We start from the raw sequence: 15,248 nt of genomic DNA, 5'->3' as shown, positions 1-15,248 counted from the left end.
TGAAGAGTGACAAAAAGTAAATGTTGCCATTTTCAAAACATTAACTGGAGCTGATTAACTGGAGCTCCACCCCATGAGCCCAGGTGTTGCTTATCCCAGGGTGAGGTTTCTACTGAGAGTATAGAGCATTCAAAGCACCTTCGCTGGGTAAACTGGGAAAAAGATGCCATCTGAAGTCCTCTGGTTCAGCATTTCAGTGTGGTTGCTCAGTTTCTTGCTGGGAGGGTGAATAATGCCTGACTGAGTGCAGAAAAGACACCAGCGGGGGTGTAGGACTGAGAGACACAAGTTTATTATTAAATTAATAAAATAATTATGATATTTAAATCATCTTCTGGTAACTTTGAAGTTATACAGCCTTTAGTTTATATGGACAACACTAGGGCTGTACATCACTCTGGCATCAGCCTAAATTCTCTCATGTCTTGAGTTGCCTTTGTGTATTATTTCAACAATTATTTTCATTATTAAAAAAATAAATAGGTAGCAGGTCCGCACTACACATTGGGAGAGAAAATGGGTCATTTCAGCCGCAAGCTCTTCATCACACGGGAGAAAGGAGATGCCTTCGCTCCAGGTTTGGAGGGGGAAGAGGGGAATTATAGTTTATTTCTCGAGTACCTCCAAGAGCCCGGAGACGCCTTCATCAAGAACTCGGCTCCCCAGGGCACCGTTCATATCCCTTTATCGGAGACAGAAGGCGGCGCGGGGGGGCGGACCGCGGCTGTTTTTAAGGCCGATGGAAGCCGTGCTGACTGCGTTTCCCGCCGCTCTCCCTCAGGCGGGCGAGCGGGGGCGGGGCTCGCGCGGCGTCCGTTGGACGCCGCGCGAGCCCCGCCCCCGCTCGCCCGCCCCCTGGCTGGAAGCCGCCGCTGCGCCTGCGCCATTGCCCCCTGCCGCGTCCCGGCCCGGCGCGGCCATGGCTCTGCGGCTGTTACGCGGTGCGCCCAGGGCAGCGAGTAAGAGGCGGGCGGAGGGAAGGAGGGGCTTGGCTTTGCCGCTGAGGGGTTTCCCAGCCTCTCCTCCCTTTCCTCACGCAGGGGAGTTAGGAGCGAGGGAGAGAGGGGCGGTTACCGGCCGGGTTTGTCGGCGCGGGGGTTACTGAAGGGTGCCTAAGATGGCGGCGGGTGAGGGCGGGCTGTGCGCCACCCGCGGTGTGACCCCCCGCCTCTTCAGCCCACGGCATCGGTTAGGGGCAGTGGGGTACCACACCTTCCCCCCCGCCCATTTCTCCACAGGTTTCCTGCTTTTTTTCCCCCCCCCCTAGATACTAATATTTTCCCCTATATTGCAAACCTGTCAGGCCTCACTATTAGTTCTGTAGGTTTTCTTTCCCTGTCGTTGCTGCGAACTTTTAAACGGGAGTAATATATTAAGCCGTGGTTTAATATTTGTAGAATAGCTGGAGGGAACTTACTGTAGCCTTGGAAGTTACTGGTCTGCGCTCTTTATATGAGGAAATTCGGGTGATTTGTTCATGGAGAAACCTCGCACGGTCAGCTGAGGCTGCTCTGTAGGGCTGCAGGTCAGGCCACTTCTCCATCAAAAGCTGAGATTTCTGTGATGCTGTTGATACAGTGCTCTTGAAGGAGATCAGCAGAGTATATGTTAATAGAAGAGCTGGAAAAAAATGCTGTTAGGTGTTTGTGGGCCCTCCTAGGCTCTGTTTGGCCGTTCGGTTAGTGGCAAGATGTGGCTGATGCTCCTGTCTCCCCTGAGCATCCCGATGAGTGCCCAGCTCCCACTGCGTGGATGGCTTTGTTATGATAAATCACGGTCTGGGGGCCACTTGAAAAGACTGGTAGTTGCAGATGTTGGCTGTGCAGCAACTTTAAAGACTTGGGATTTTTGACTTCTTTTCAAATTCAGCTCTATAATTAATAAATTGGATGGCTTTGTGACTGCCCATAAAGGATGAGGCAGTCAAAGATCTGTTTGTAAAATGTGGTTTACTGATAAAGTTGATTGTTCGTCTCATCTTTTTCAGAGATACTTAATGTTGAACTTCAGTCACCTCTGTGTCAAGAAGAATGTATTTTGGTCAACAATATCAAGTATTGCAAATAGGAGAATTGATTTTACCTCTTCTCTGCTGATTGAGATAATTTCATATCAGTACCTTAATCTGACTTTTACTTGAACTTGGACTAGAATATCAGCTTTAATTTCATTTTCTAGTTAGCTTCTCTTTCAGCTTGCTGAAGAATGACAAGATGCTTGGCAGGAGTAGAAAGATCCAATGTATGCGGAAGGATTAGAGTCTTCACTGTTGATAGTCCATTACGTCATGCTTAAAGCAAACAAAAAAAATTATTCCTTTGGGGCATTGGTAACAGTTGGCAGGCGTAACACAGTTTACGTGACTGTAGGGTTTAATGTTGAGGTTGTGGTATTTTAGGATGAATGAATATGCTGATTCTGGGAATACAGGTGGATTGTTGGTGGGTGTATATATAGGTGAGTCAAATCCACAGTGCTTGAGAAGGTTTCCTGATGTGATCTCTTTAGCAAGGTAGAATAATAGTTCTTTCAGGTGCTTTGAACCCAGTCTGGTCCAGGGAGGATTTCTGTTTGAGTCTTCCTACTTAAGAAAAGTCAGAGCTGCTTTAGGCATGTGTCCATAGCTAAAATATTTTTAGAGGGTAGGTTATGCTCACTGTGGACATTTGGCTTTTTAACCAAATCCAGAAATATCAGTTATTTTGAGAGATCTTCATAAGTAATTTTTGACTTGTTTATGACTCTTGAATTATGACTTAACGATATCTGTGCACCTCCATTTTTATACTACTTGAAAGACGTTTAGGTATGGATTTTAATAGGCTTTCTCCTACATTTATGTTAAAAAAATGTTAGTAGGACTTTAAAGGAATAAAGTTTATGGTTTTAATTAAAGTATTTGCATGCAGTTATATAATTGAACTTAAATGTGCTGAAAGCTTGTCCTGCTTTTGACTACCAGCTGAACGGTTTTACCGTCATAAGGGAAGCCCAACTATTTTCTACCAACATTCTGGAAAACCTGTTACTAAGGGAACAACGTTTTATGTTTTAAAACTTTCCTTTGGGAAAGCAGAAGCCTTTTCTGACTCAAAAGCTGTTGGAAATGAGCCAAGACCTGGAAATCAGCAGGCTTCTTGGGGGAGGTTAGGACTTCTCCAGGAAAACAGAATGTACTGGTCTATGCTAGCATAATTACTGTTTAGAGTCTAAAATACAAGAAGATAACAGTGATGATAAGTTCAAGCAGTTTAAAATACACTGTTTATGTGAACTGAGTTATACAACTAACACAGTTTTGCCTGCGTATGTTTCTAGGGCCAAAAATAATTATCTGTGCTGATTTCTTAGGTTTCGTGAGTTGAATGTTAAAATAATATTTGGAGTTTGTTTTCCTGTCCTTCACTCCCTCGTTTCTGAAGCGAGGGTTTTTCAGAGGTGCTCTGGACAGTCATAGAGCTAGTCGGTATTCAACTCTCACATTTATGCTACACGTGTCCCTTTGTTTGACAGAGTCATCACTGCTTTGCAGCTCTCTGAGGAGCACTAGCTCTAAGACAGGAGGAAGATCTGAACCTGCTAAGCAGTCACTTAAGAAACCGAAGTTACCAGTAGGTCGATTTGATGAACCAGAGGAGTCCAGTATAGAGAGGGAGCCCCTGGAAAGTAAGTCATGTTTTACAAAATCAAAAGCCATGTTTTAAAGGCAAACCCCTGAGATGCAGTGCTGATGTCAGTTGAAGAAGAGGGGTAGGCATTCAGCACTCTTCAGAAGCATTTTCTAAGCTTAATGGTTCTGAAAAAAACAGAGGCAGGGCAGCGGGCACAAGTTGGAGCAAATGATGTATGAGGGGAAAAAGTCTTCAAAACAAGAGTGGCCAAACATGGTAACAACTCACCCGGAGAATCTGTGATCCCTCTCCTCTTGGAGATACTCAGATTTGCCTGCATGTCCTGTCCTAACATCAGCCTTGCTTTGAGCAGGGTTGGGGCCAGGTGTCTGCCTAAGGTGCCTTCCACCATAAGCTGTTCCATGATTCTGAGAAATGTAGCTGCTATTGGTCTATTATAGTACAGCTATAAATGGTGATGGTAAACTCATGAAGGCACCGGCTACTTTTTATTATCCAAAAAGCCTGTTTTATTTCTTAGTCCGCAAAAGATTTCTGAATCATAGAACCATAGAATCGTTAAGGTTGGAAAAGACCGTTAGGATCATCGAGTCCAACCGTTAACCTAGCACTGCCAAGTCCACCACTAAACCATGTCGTCAAGCACCACGTCTACCCGTCTTCTAAATACCTCCAGGGATGGAGACTCAACCACTTCCCTGGGCAGCCTCTTCCAGGGCCTGACTACCCTTTCGGTGAAGAAGTTTTTCCTAATATCCAACCTAAACTTCCCCTGGCGCAGCTTGAGGCCGTTTCCTCTTGTCCTAGCCCTTGTTACTAGGGAGAAGAGACTAGCACCCACATGCTGTATTTCGTGGTCAGTCTTTCTCTTAGTCTTGCAGGTAGCGTTTTGAAAAGCAACAACAGATACTGAGTTTACTGAGCCACTCCATGGGGTCCAGGGAGACCTAATGAGCTGCTGTTTGTGTTGTGTTGCAGTGACCTTAGTGGGACTGCATTTAGAGAACCTGACAAGATTGAGGCACAGGTAACATCGCTGCTGAAATCACTAGAAACTTATACTTTCTTATCAGACAGGAGACAGAATCTCTTTTTTCCCTTCTTCTTAGTTGGCTGTCTTCCTTAACTAAAAGTGCTAGTCACGCTTTATCTTGTTCACCATAGTGTGATGTTCTGCTACTGTTTACCAGTACTGATAACCCATGTTTATCTATTTTGAGGTCTCTGGGACAAGCTTTTTTAATATATCAATAGATTACTATGAATATCCAGATGACAAAATGACTGAAAAATTATAGTATCATCACTGAAATGGCTGCAAGCAATTTCAGATTGTGACTCACTTGAGAACTGACTCAGAGTGGGAGTTACTGTGTAAGCAGCTATTTAATTATTGTCCTTTATTCCCAAGAAAATAAATGCCATCACTGCTTCATTTAAAACAAATGCATAATTAATATCTTCCGCTTTTTGCTTAGGTGTTCTATGTTTAGAGCAAGACTCAAGGTTTCTTTTGGCTTTAAACATAGTTGTACCTGTATATTTTTTACATGCAACACCAGCAATAATTTGTTAGAATGCTGACTGCCGATTGTGTCCTTGATAGTTATTAGGAAAAAAAGTAAGAGTTTAAGCTGTCCATTTGAATTCCCACTGCTGCGTAGCTATCATGGAGAAGTCTTCTGAGCTTCTGCATCCGCTGCCAGCACATCAGTACTGCTGGGATACAGGGATGATATCTACAAAATAATATTAGATGCATTTGCGCTCCTTGTACTGCCAGAGGTGCTCAAATACTGACATTTCCTATCCTGGTCTGCATGAATTTTTAAACAGGCATCCCAATATGTCATTCTGTATAGCTTGTAGCTACATCAGTCTCCCTCCATCACTGTCCTCCTTTTTCTCTGCTCTCCAGAATTTCTGATGTTGTCTTTTTTCATTTTCAACCCCGCTCCTCATTACTTGCCTTGTCTGCCAAGGCTAGGGATACGACCGAGGGAGCCCTGAGTTATGCATCTATATGGGAGGCTCTGGAGAATCAGCGTGGCAAGGGGATGGGTGGGGTACGGTGAGCTTCAGGGAGCCCTGCCGTCCAGTGCAGGATGAGAAAACACTCAGCCTAGGAAGGTGCTGTGCCAAAAATTAACTTGATGGCTTGGCAATGCCTAGTGGGATGGCCACTGTGCAGCATGGGTGGCCTGCATTACTACTCTTAAGAGAAGGCCCTGAGGAAGGGAGCACTGAGTAGCATAGGGATGTTGACTGTGAGGCGCAGAAAGCTCTGTGGTGTTTGAGTAGGTGGCATAAGCTAGTAGGGTGCTGGGAAATAGAAGAAGCACTGCTAATGCGTAAGCATAGCACATCACGTACCAGAGAGATTTGAAAGTCCCATTCATACCCCACTTAGGAAGAGTCTCCCGCTCCTGAAGGGGCATCACAGTGACTTAGCGAGCTTGGGTTAAGTTTTAGAAGGTAAAAAGTCTAATTTAGCTATTTAGGATTTTATAGTACCTCCTGTGACCGAGGTATCTAGTCTGGTGTTGATAAACACCAACATGATCTTTCTTGATAAACATACCAGCATCCATGAAAACACAGTGTTTCAAATACAAGAATAATTATAAAATCTTGGCTAAAATTCTAAAATGAAAGCTAAAATTAAAACCTGCATGCTTAGAGACCTAAACAAGCACAGAAAGTGACCTGGTGTTTTAGACAGTAGTGAACACATGTCCAGCATACCTGAGTGACGCAAGCTGTCATGAGTTCATGAGATACTGTGGTGCTTTAGCGCCTTTGGATATCAAGTTGCTTTTTCATTTGCATAACCGAATATGATAACATATTCCTGACTGTAATCACAAAACTCCCTGAAACTACTGTTGTATGACTCTGGGAAACGTTTAACTCAAGGTTGCCTTTAAAACAAGAGAATTGATTTTTGTATTTGAAAACGAAACTAAGAGGCAAACGTTGTGGATGGTGATATCTTTATATTTGTCAACATTATAGGCATTTTAATGAACTTTCCCTGTCATTTTAGAATTCCCTGATGGAATCAATCCTGCTACAAAAGAGAGGGGTGGACCTAAAGGCCCTGAACCTACACGTTTCGGAGATTGGGAGAGAAAAGGACGTTGTATAGATTTTTAATGTATAAATGTATCTGTATTGCTAATAACATATTTCTAGTTGTTGAAAAATATAAGGTACAGAAAAGTCTCACCTGGGTTTGTTGTGAAGCTTCTTGTTTCTGTCATGCTTGTGATGAATTTCCTGAGAGATATTATGTAAATAAACACCACGCTGGTTTTGGAGCTGTTATTTGCTCAATGTACACCTGATCTTTAATGCTATTTACACTATGCAAGTATAAATGCAAGTATAATGATGTGAAACCGGTAGTCAGGATCTTACCGAGATGTATAATGTATTTAAACATTTATGTAGTGTCTTCAAAGTGCTGAAAGAGCTTTGCAGTTCGTGAACCTCGATACCGTTCCTCAAAAGTACAGCCGCCTCCGAGGAGATCAGTACTTAGCTGATGCTCCCATTTAGCCCAGTGGTTCATTGATAAAAGCCCCCTTAATCAAGAGCCACCCCCTCTGTCTCCGTTAGAGTGGACTGGGGTTTCTTCCCTGTTTGTGCAGAGGGGACGGAAGCTCTGTTTTATCTCATCTCAGCGTGACGGGCTGTAAATGGCACGGTCGAAGTGGCGGCTTAATTCCGAGAGGCTCAGCTCATGATTGCAAGTGGTGCAGGGGCGCTCGCTCTGCAGTTTCAGAACACTGGTCTTTATAACCTAGCTTATTGCACGCTATTTGCATTATCCGCTCCTTGATGAATGGCGATGTCTGTTTGAAAACTGGCTAAATGCTGCTTGGGGAAAAATAACATTACTTTCTGATACCTTATGATCGAAGGGGACTAATTATATTAGATGATCTAATATTGCAGGTCTTAAAACTAAGTTATCTGGCATTGCATTAAATATCAGTCAGGCTGAGCTCCGTTCTGCGTTCAAGAATTTGCCTAGTTGTAAATACTGTAGTAGAGTGCAAATCTACCACTTGTGTGGGTACTTATTAATAAGAATAAGCTGTCATTAAACTGTGTGAACATATGCGCTATTTATTTCTGTGCAAGTTCTTTTTGATAGCCTAAACAAAGGGATCTTCGCTAGTCTTCAACTGTAAATGTTTTCTTCATCCCTTTGTGTTTCCTTCCTGGTGTTTTGCTGATTTTTCAACCTCTTCTTTTTTACTCGACACGCTCCAGCTTCTATATTCACAATTATTATTCGCTGCTTTTGCCACAGCACCACAGCGAGCATTAAAACTGAATAAAAGTTTCTCAAAGAGCCCAGGACAGTCTTCCATTTTATGGCCTACGTTTCTTTTTCCTATAGGATGTTTTTGCCTTTGGCTATGCCAAAGCAAGTTGTACCTGAATGAAAGTCGGCTTTACTCCGTGATTTCTGTTGGTTTGCATTACTCTGGCTCTGTGTAAGAACACACGGCTTTGCCCAGCTCAGCCTTTTGCCTGATCTTATTAAAGCATTGAAGCGTGTTCGTCGTATCACAGATCTGTACAACCTCCCTAAAACTCGCCCGACTTGCAGCCAGTGGGGAAGCTCCTCACTGAAAGCTGCCCGTTTGTACACCCAAGGTGTATTTTAGTGACAGAGCAGTGTGGTAGTTGTGAGTTACGATGTTTGACTTGCTGCAACAATGCCCTACAAAAGTGCTAAGTCTGTTTTGTTAGGTTTATCAACCAAACACCTCGCCGAAGAAGTAAAATGAGGTTTACTAAAGCCTGTTTTTCATAAAAGATGTTAACTAGTGGTAATTACTTTTTGAACCTTTCATCTTCTGTAAATTTAAATTCTGCAGCGTGGTTTGGATATTGGAAAATTGGTCTGTATTTATGCCTGATTCATTCTAGTTGCCCTTCTGTAGTGCGACAGTCATGTTTTCCCAAAATCTGTTGAAATTTTCAGTTACCTAAAGATATGCTGGGTCAGCTCACTTCAATATATGCTGTTTATTAAAATACTTATTTCTAGTAAGGCTTTGCCTCTTCAGTTGCTAGTGGGTTGGAAAATACTCCGTCACACCATACACCACACACCACCTTTTCAAATAGGAAGCAGGAATTTTAATTAGAAACTTCTGCCTTTATCATCATTATTAATAGGCTTAAGATCTTAATTAGCGAAGAGGCAGTAACACTACCGCAGTTATTTTATTTTTGAATTCTAAATCTTACTCTCCTTCTCCACGGGTTGTTGCATGAGTTTGTTATCTTCTCTTACCAGGTTTTACCCTTCCCAGCACATGCTCCCTGAATGTTTACCTAGTTCCACTTCTGGGCATTCCTGACTTTCAGTTCTTATTGCTACCTTCAGCACAGACCGCAGCTGCAGTCCTCCCTGGCTGCAGAACTGCGCCTTTGTGATTTAACGTATAAAGAACTGGTCTCACTTTTCCATGGTTTTCTTTATGTTTCAGTTAGTTCTCTTCATTAATCGCTGTCAAGGAGTGGGCACTGGGGAAATAGAGGATACCCTTCGGTCTTAGGAGCTTCAGGCCCTCTTCACCGCCTCCCAGGCCAGTGCCAGTAACCACCAAGTGTTTGCGTAATTTGGTGAGGGAGCATGTCAATAAGAGAGAAAAAACTGAACTTTTGGGCAAAATAACACGTAACAGCCAAAGAGTGAATGCCGAGGGGCCTTTTTGTGGGGGCTGGCCAAAAAGAGGAGTCCCGGACTCCGGTAGTAATTAAGTCCAAAGTAACAGCCTGTGGTGCTGCAAAATCACTTGTCCTATCTGTCACAACCAGTCATGGTTGGAACGCAACAAGCGACACTGATATCGTAGGGCATAAATGATCATTTCTGGTTTGTTCTCTTGCGGTGTCTGCAGCCAGGAAAGAAGCACTTCAGCACTTTCCAGTGCTGTCTTCCTGCTCTTTCCGGATGATTCATATTAGCAGTTCACTGAGATACAGCATTAGGGTAAAGCGATGACTTGTGGCATTAGCCATTAGATTAGCCGCAGGTATGTTTTTATCATAAATACTGATCGAATCTATTTTTGTAGCTCTTTTTGTTAGTATAACCGTGTAAAGCAGCAGGGGCTGTATCCGTTTTCTGTTCTCTGACATTTCTGGGAGACAAAGGAAAATTGTTCTGCCTGTGTAAGAAATTCTTGGAGTACTGCAGGATGCTTGCTGCTCTGTTTTGTTTTCTTTACTAAAAAGCTGTATGTTGCGTTTCTGCAGTAGTTTTTCTTTTTTAAACTTGTTTCTGCTAGTTTGCGTACATACGCTTGGTACGTTATTATAATTATGAAGCCTTTATTGTTTGAAGGAATTGCTGTGTAATTACTTTATTACAAAATAGATATATATAAAGTTGCACTCTACAGTTAAAGAAAATGTTTGCTATATATTGCCTTGTTTGGAAAGTATGTATTTCAGTGCTGATTTTACGAAGTTAAAATGCAAGGTTTATTATGTAGTTGAATCAGAGTAAAATTACCCTTTACGGCAGCAGATGTTTGTAAAGGACCGTAGAATGTTGTTATAAAACTTTACTACCTTTTCAGTGGACTGCAATAAATGATCACAAATTCCAGTGATCTGTGGTGACAGATATGTTACATGTCTTTTTGTGACACTTATTTTGGTATTGTTATTTAAAGAGGACCACAACACCTTGTTCTGAAGTGTCAGGAAAGTAGCAAAACTGTGTGTTCATTTATAAGAGAAGAGGATTGGGAAGTTCTGTGGTTTTTGTCATTGTTCCATCAGTCACTAACGTAGCATCAAGCATATCAAAGCATAAGGAAATGATTTGAGATGTGTTTCTGTGTGCTGATGGTGATGAAAAACATAAAAATTGGTGGTCGCTTCCATGCTTTTATAACGTGCAATATGAAAAGACGGTTGCTTAGCAGGTGGTTGGTGTTTCACGTCCGGCCAGCCGAGGTGCGCCGTCTGCACTGCAGCGTCGGGATGCCCGTGCTCCCGCTTACCTCTTGGTGACTGGTGGCAGGGGGTGGTCATGTGTCATCTTCCCAAGGACTTCTGTGGCAGAAAGGGTGGCACAGTAGAAATCAAATCATCATTATAAAATGAGGTTTTGGCAAATCCTGAGAAAAGAGCTCTATTTAAAACAAGTGCTGTGAAGAGCAGAACTAATGAAGTCCTGTTTCTTACGAATGTCTTGCATCTCCTGTGGATCCAGTGTCTTTCTCCGTGTTCCCTTGCTGATTGACATTTTCTCCACCAGGCAAGAGGCAGGGCATCTTTCTGCCCGTCTTCTCTCCCCAGGGGCATTATTTGGACCTCTTTCCCAGCCACTGATTTTCACAGAGCTTGCAAGAACTTAATTACCTTGGAAACTCTTCTCTCCTTCACACCTTTTCAGAACAGGCTGAAGTTACTCACTGGCTTCTAAAGTCACGGGGCAGCGCAGATATTGGCCTCCCATCCTTTGGAAACCAAGCTGATGAATCACTTTGACCATATATATTTTCTTCAGAAATATTCAGCATCTCTCTGCATTTTTCTACTGTGAGAATGGATTTTTTTCTTCCCCTCAAAGACCACCAAAAGTGCCAATGAAAGCTTACAGCAGTAAGACTTTGACGTGGATTTTGCAGGCGTTATATCTCCCAGTCAGCTATAGTCTTGGGCCTGTAAAAAATCGCATATTTTAATGTTGCCATTTTTAGAATGAGAGTGTTCAGAGAAGCATTTTAAGGTCTTTAACTTAACAAATTCATTTATAATAAAGCTGACACACCTGGCCATCAAAACACAGTTGTAATTTTCAAATGTTAGTCTCTGACAAAATGAGGTGAGCTATGAAGTGAACTGGTGGTCAGGTTAGTTCTAAAAGACAGATACTGAACTCTTTACGCTGGGACTCTCTCCTCATCCGCTGCTTTAAAATTAAGTGACTTATCTAGCCATCTGTGCTTGCTTCATAATTAGTTGCAATGAAGGGAGATGCCTCTAAAAAGTAGTCCCTCTTAGTACATGGAGAGGAATTCTTCACTACAGATGGTGAATGGGTGAAGTTTTAAGCGTGTCCTCTCCATTAACTTTAAAGGCTGCAATAACTACCTTAAGGAGTTACTACTAGATAAAGTTGAACGTGCCAGCACTGTGGTGGGGACAGCAGAGAAGCCGGGGTGTCAGTGAGTATGAGGTGTGAACTACTCTCCTCCGTCTCAGAGGGAAGGTTGCAAGGAGGCAACAGGACCTGCAGTGCTTTTGCTGCCTGTGCCCTTCCCAAACGCTGCTGGCAGGGAAGGGAGGTTCAGGGCCACCTCTTAGGCACCTCGTAAACCGGAGGTTGCTTCCCTTGAAATGAGAGGAAGAAGGCTGAAGCTAGGACTTCTTAAATTCCTTCTGCCTACCTACCTCCCAAACAAATGCCTAAAGCATGATATAGTCAAGAGGGTAACACGGGATATATTTATACCTGGATGACAGCAAGTATCTCAAACCAAAGAATTTGAGGGGGTTTTTGCCTAATACGGAAAGGGTGAAGTGCGTCAAACTAACAACTAAGCTGTCTTCATCCGATGTGTTGCTGAAAGAGAGGGAGCCAATACCAAGATAAAACTGTCTGACTAGATAAAAATTAATTTATTTGCTCAGCAAACCCTTAGTCCGTGTGACTTCCTCGTGAGAGGTTAACGAACAAAGGATGGTGCGCTTCCAGTCTCCATTTGAAAGCTGGGGAAAATTTCACCCTCTCCTAGAAGATAGGTGAGCAAACGTTGCTTAGCTCAGGGGCTAATCCTGCTTTTAGCCTATTTTTCCCCCCAGGGCTTTCACTTGCAAGTTCCACAGTAGGTATTGTGATCTTTAGACAGAATTTTTTTTCCAGGTTTTTCTTGAGATAAGACTGCAGTGTAATGACAGGTAACTGTTTGGTCTGGCAGGCATATTGCTTCAACCTCCCTGTATATGGTGATGTCATTTTTTCTGCCTGGTAATGACAGGTACAGCTATTTTATTGTTAAATTGCATGTTGTTTAATCCTGCTTTTAATTTTTGCCATCCTTGAAGCTATTTTTTGATAGGTACCCTTAGTTCCTTTAGAGTAGCAACGGGATACTTCACACAAATTAATCACAAATTGCGGATGTTTCTCCCACTCCCTCCTTTCTCTGAAGGAAACCTTTTGCTAATTTGTATTTTGTATGTGAAGATCTTGTTGACAGTCAAATCAAAAAGATAATCCCCATGGACTGGAACTCCTCCATCCCTGAGTTGCATCTGACTCTCACGTTCAGGTTCGTTATTCTAGTAAAATGTAGCTGGTGGGGGAAGCCAAGGACGCAAAGAGGGAGAGAGAGATGCCTCTAACAAGTAGCACCAGTCTCCCTGAAAGTTTTACACAGAAACCCAAACTCATTTTAAGGCCTCCTTTAATTGGGCGTTGTTCAAGGTGGCTTGGCTGTTACAGTTACATTAGTGAACGTTTTTCAGAGCAGGTGGCTGTGGCCCAGTCTGCCCAGTACGGACAGACGGGTATGGCAGGGCAGCCCCGAAACAAGTCACGTCGGCAATTTTTACAGGTTGATGGCTTGGTTTGCACAGAGAAACCCAGCGCTAAGGTAGTACAGACCTGACTGGCAGGTGCCTTGTTGGCTCACCTGTGAACGACTGTGGGTAGAGAAATCTCTTAAATGGCACGGAGCTTTGGGTAAATGGGCTTCCCAGAACATAGTGACATCATCAGTGATGCACATGCCTGCTATGCATGATGTCGGCTCAGATGCTAGACCTGACCTTTCCATTTCAGCACCGATGCAGTTGCTTGGAATAGCACGAGGCTGAGCCAGGCAGTTACCTTCTGGTCCTATACGTTGCCTCCATTTTGAAGATAAGCTGGGATTTATTCCTCCTTAAGAACAGTGATCTCAAAGAGGTGTCTGTACCCGCTGCCGTCTTGGGAGATGTGCCGAGTCCTCTCAGCCCCTCTGATGGGCGAGCACCTGGCAGGGAGAGGCTGAATTACACACTGAACAGGTGCAGGAGGGCAGGCAAATGCGCATTTGGGCAGCTGACGACCAGATGGTCCTCCCTGTAAAGCCATTTGTAGTGAAGTGTGGATAATACCGGCCGTATCACGGGGGCCTGCTGTGCTCCGCAAACCCTGCGTGAGGAGAGAAAATGGAATACTCTGAGCAGGATTTGCACAGCGATTGTGGGGCTTTGCGGGAAGCCAGAAAGCACAACAGTACGGGGATGCAAAGGAAGAAAAAGCATTTCATTTCCCCGTATTATTTAAAATAAGGGGGGAGAATGAGATGTCTGGAGCATTACGGTAGCATGCTGTGTCACTATACCTACCCGAAGTAACCCTCTGTGTGTGTATTACTCATCAGTTATATATTGTATATATGGCAATACTTGTGCCTTAACATGCCTCATTTTGTCTGTTTTGTGGCCCACAGCCTCATACACTTTGGGGCTGAAGAGACAAAGAATTTTTTGATGGTTGCCACCAGTGGCAGCTTACTTGTGCCAGGGCAGACGGGCCCCTGGGCAGGGAGGGGTGGATGCCCAGGAAGGGGTCACAACCGTTCACCAAAGGAGCGCTGCAGGAGCACCTGGGCTGCCCGCCCCGCGTGCACAGTGCAGAGGTCCACGTGCGCTTGCAGCAGCGCGTGGGCTAACCTTTGCCAGCAGACGCTGGCTGCGGGCATGGAGGGAGGGGAGGCGGGAGTAGGCTTCCCCATCCGAACTGGCACCAGGCCTGGGCTAAGCTGCTGAAGGGGCTGGACCCTGAGTCCCAGCAAGCAGGGCTCTGTGTCTGGAGTCTTTCCTTCCATTCCTGAATGGCAAGGCCACTGTAACATCTAACTGACCTTTTCTCCTAGCCTTTTTCTTGCTGCAGCAAGTGCTGCAGTCCCAGTCTGGCAGGGACTCCGGCAGTCCAGAAAAACCCCAGCTGACCAAGGAAGTCCCTGAGCACGTCCATCAGCCAGTCCCTCCTTATCCACCTCCTTCAGCCTGAAATGTTCTGAGCCCTTGAACTGGCAGCACGTGGAGCTGAGCGCTTGTCCCTCACTGAGAAGAATGGTCCTGACCTACAGCGCTGCATACCTTTCAAGTCTGGTCAACAGCAGAAAATGGAAAACTTACTCATTTACTTTGGTGAAACCCTGGAACAGGTTGCCCAGAGAGGTGGTAGATGCCCCTTCCCTGGAAGCATTCAAGGCCAGGCTGGACGGGGCTCTGAGCAACCTGATCGAGTTGTAGATGTCCCTGCTCATTGCAGGGGGGTTGGACTAGGTGACCTTTAAAGGTCCCTTCCATCCCAAAGCATTCTATGATTCTGTTTTATACCATAACAAATGTTTCAGTTCTTATCTCTTCTTTGTGCTCTTCATCTCTGCTCTGACATGATCCCAGAATTTTCCCTGTCACAGCAGTGCATGTGTTTTTTCTTTCAGTTTATGGGAACAAAAAAAGGGTTATGTCCTTTCAGATTATGTTCAAACAGGGGACTGACGGCAGAGCAGCATTAATGATGGTGCTGGCATTATTTTAGACCACAGTGGCACTAGAAAACATGACATTGGT

General features: G+C 44.1%; 1 protein-coding gene across 4 annotated transcripts; it reads left to right on the top strand.

Moving 5' to 3' along the window:
• Positions 1-849: 849 nt before the first annotated feature.
• SDHAF4 (succinate dehydrogenase complex assembly factor 4) lies at positions 850-8,000 on the top strand. 4 transcript variants are annotated; one of them, XM_087775226.1, is made up of 5 exons: positions 894-959; positions 1,988-2,457; positions 3,514-3,666; positions 4,611-4,659; positions 6,679-8,000. In XM_087775226.1, exons 2-5 carry the CDS (start codon positions 2,376-2,378, stop codon positions 6,686-6,688), a joined length of 294 nt encoding a protein of 97 aa, XP_087631352.1. In that variant the 5' UTR covers positions 894-959; positions 1,988-2,375; the 3' UTR covers positions 6,689-8,000. The 4 variants fall into 4 exon arrangements, with proteins under 4 accessions (XP_087631351.1, XP_087631353.1, XP_087631352.1 ...); XM_087775225.1 differs by lacking the exons at positions 1,988-2,457; positions 4,611-4,659 and having other exon boundaries at positions 850-959; XM_087775227.1 differs by lacking the exons at positions 1,988-2,457; positions 4,611-4,659 and having other exon boundaries at positions 866-941.
• The last annotated feature ends 7,248 nt before the right edge of the window (positions 8,001-15,248 follow it).

The sequence above is a fragment of the Nipponia nippon genome, unplaced genomic scaffold (genome assembly GCF_047370975.1).
Source record: "Nipponia nippon isolate SJK-2023a ecotype South Korea unplaced genomic scaffold, ASM4737097v1 scaffold_4, whole genome shotgun sequence".
NCBI classification, from domain to species: domain Eukaryota; kingdom Metazoa; phylum Chordata; class Aves; order Pelecaniformes; family Threskiornithidae; genus Nipponia; species Nipponia nippon.
Note: the sequence above shows the minus strand (reverse complement) of the source record. Positions and strands in the feature narration are given on the sequence as shown.

Excerpts from the sequence above, each read along its gene's own strand:
- SDHAF4 (XM_087775224.1), top strand. The coding sequence starts at position 2,376 with ATGTTGAGGTTGTGGTATTTTAGGATGAATGAATATGCTGATTCTGGG. Across the intron at positions 2,458-3,513 it reads GTTGGTGGGTGTATATATAG|AGTCATCACTGCTTTGCAGC; the intron begins GTGAGTCAAATC and ends TTTGTTTGACAG. Across the intron at positions 3,667-6,678 it reads AGAGAGGGAGCCCCTGGAAA|AATTCCCTGATGGAATCAAT; the intron begins GTAAGTCATGTT and ends CTGTCATTTTAG.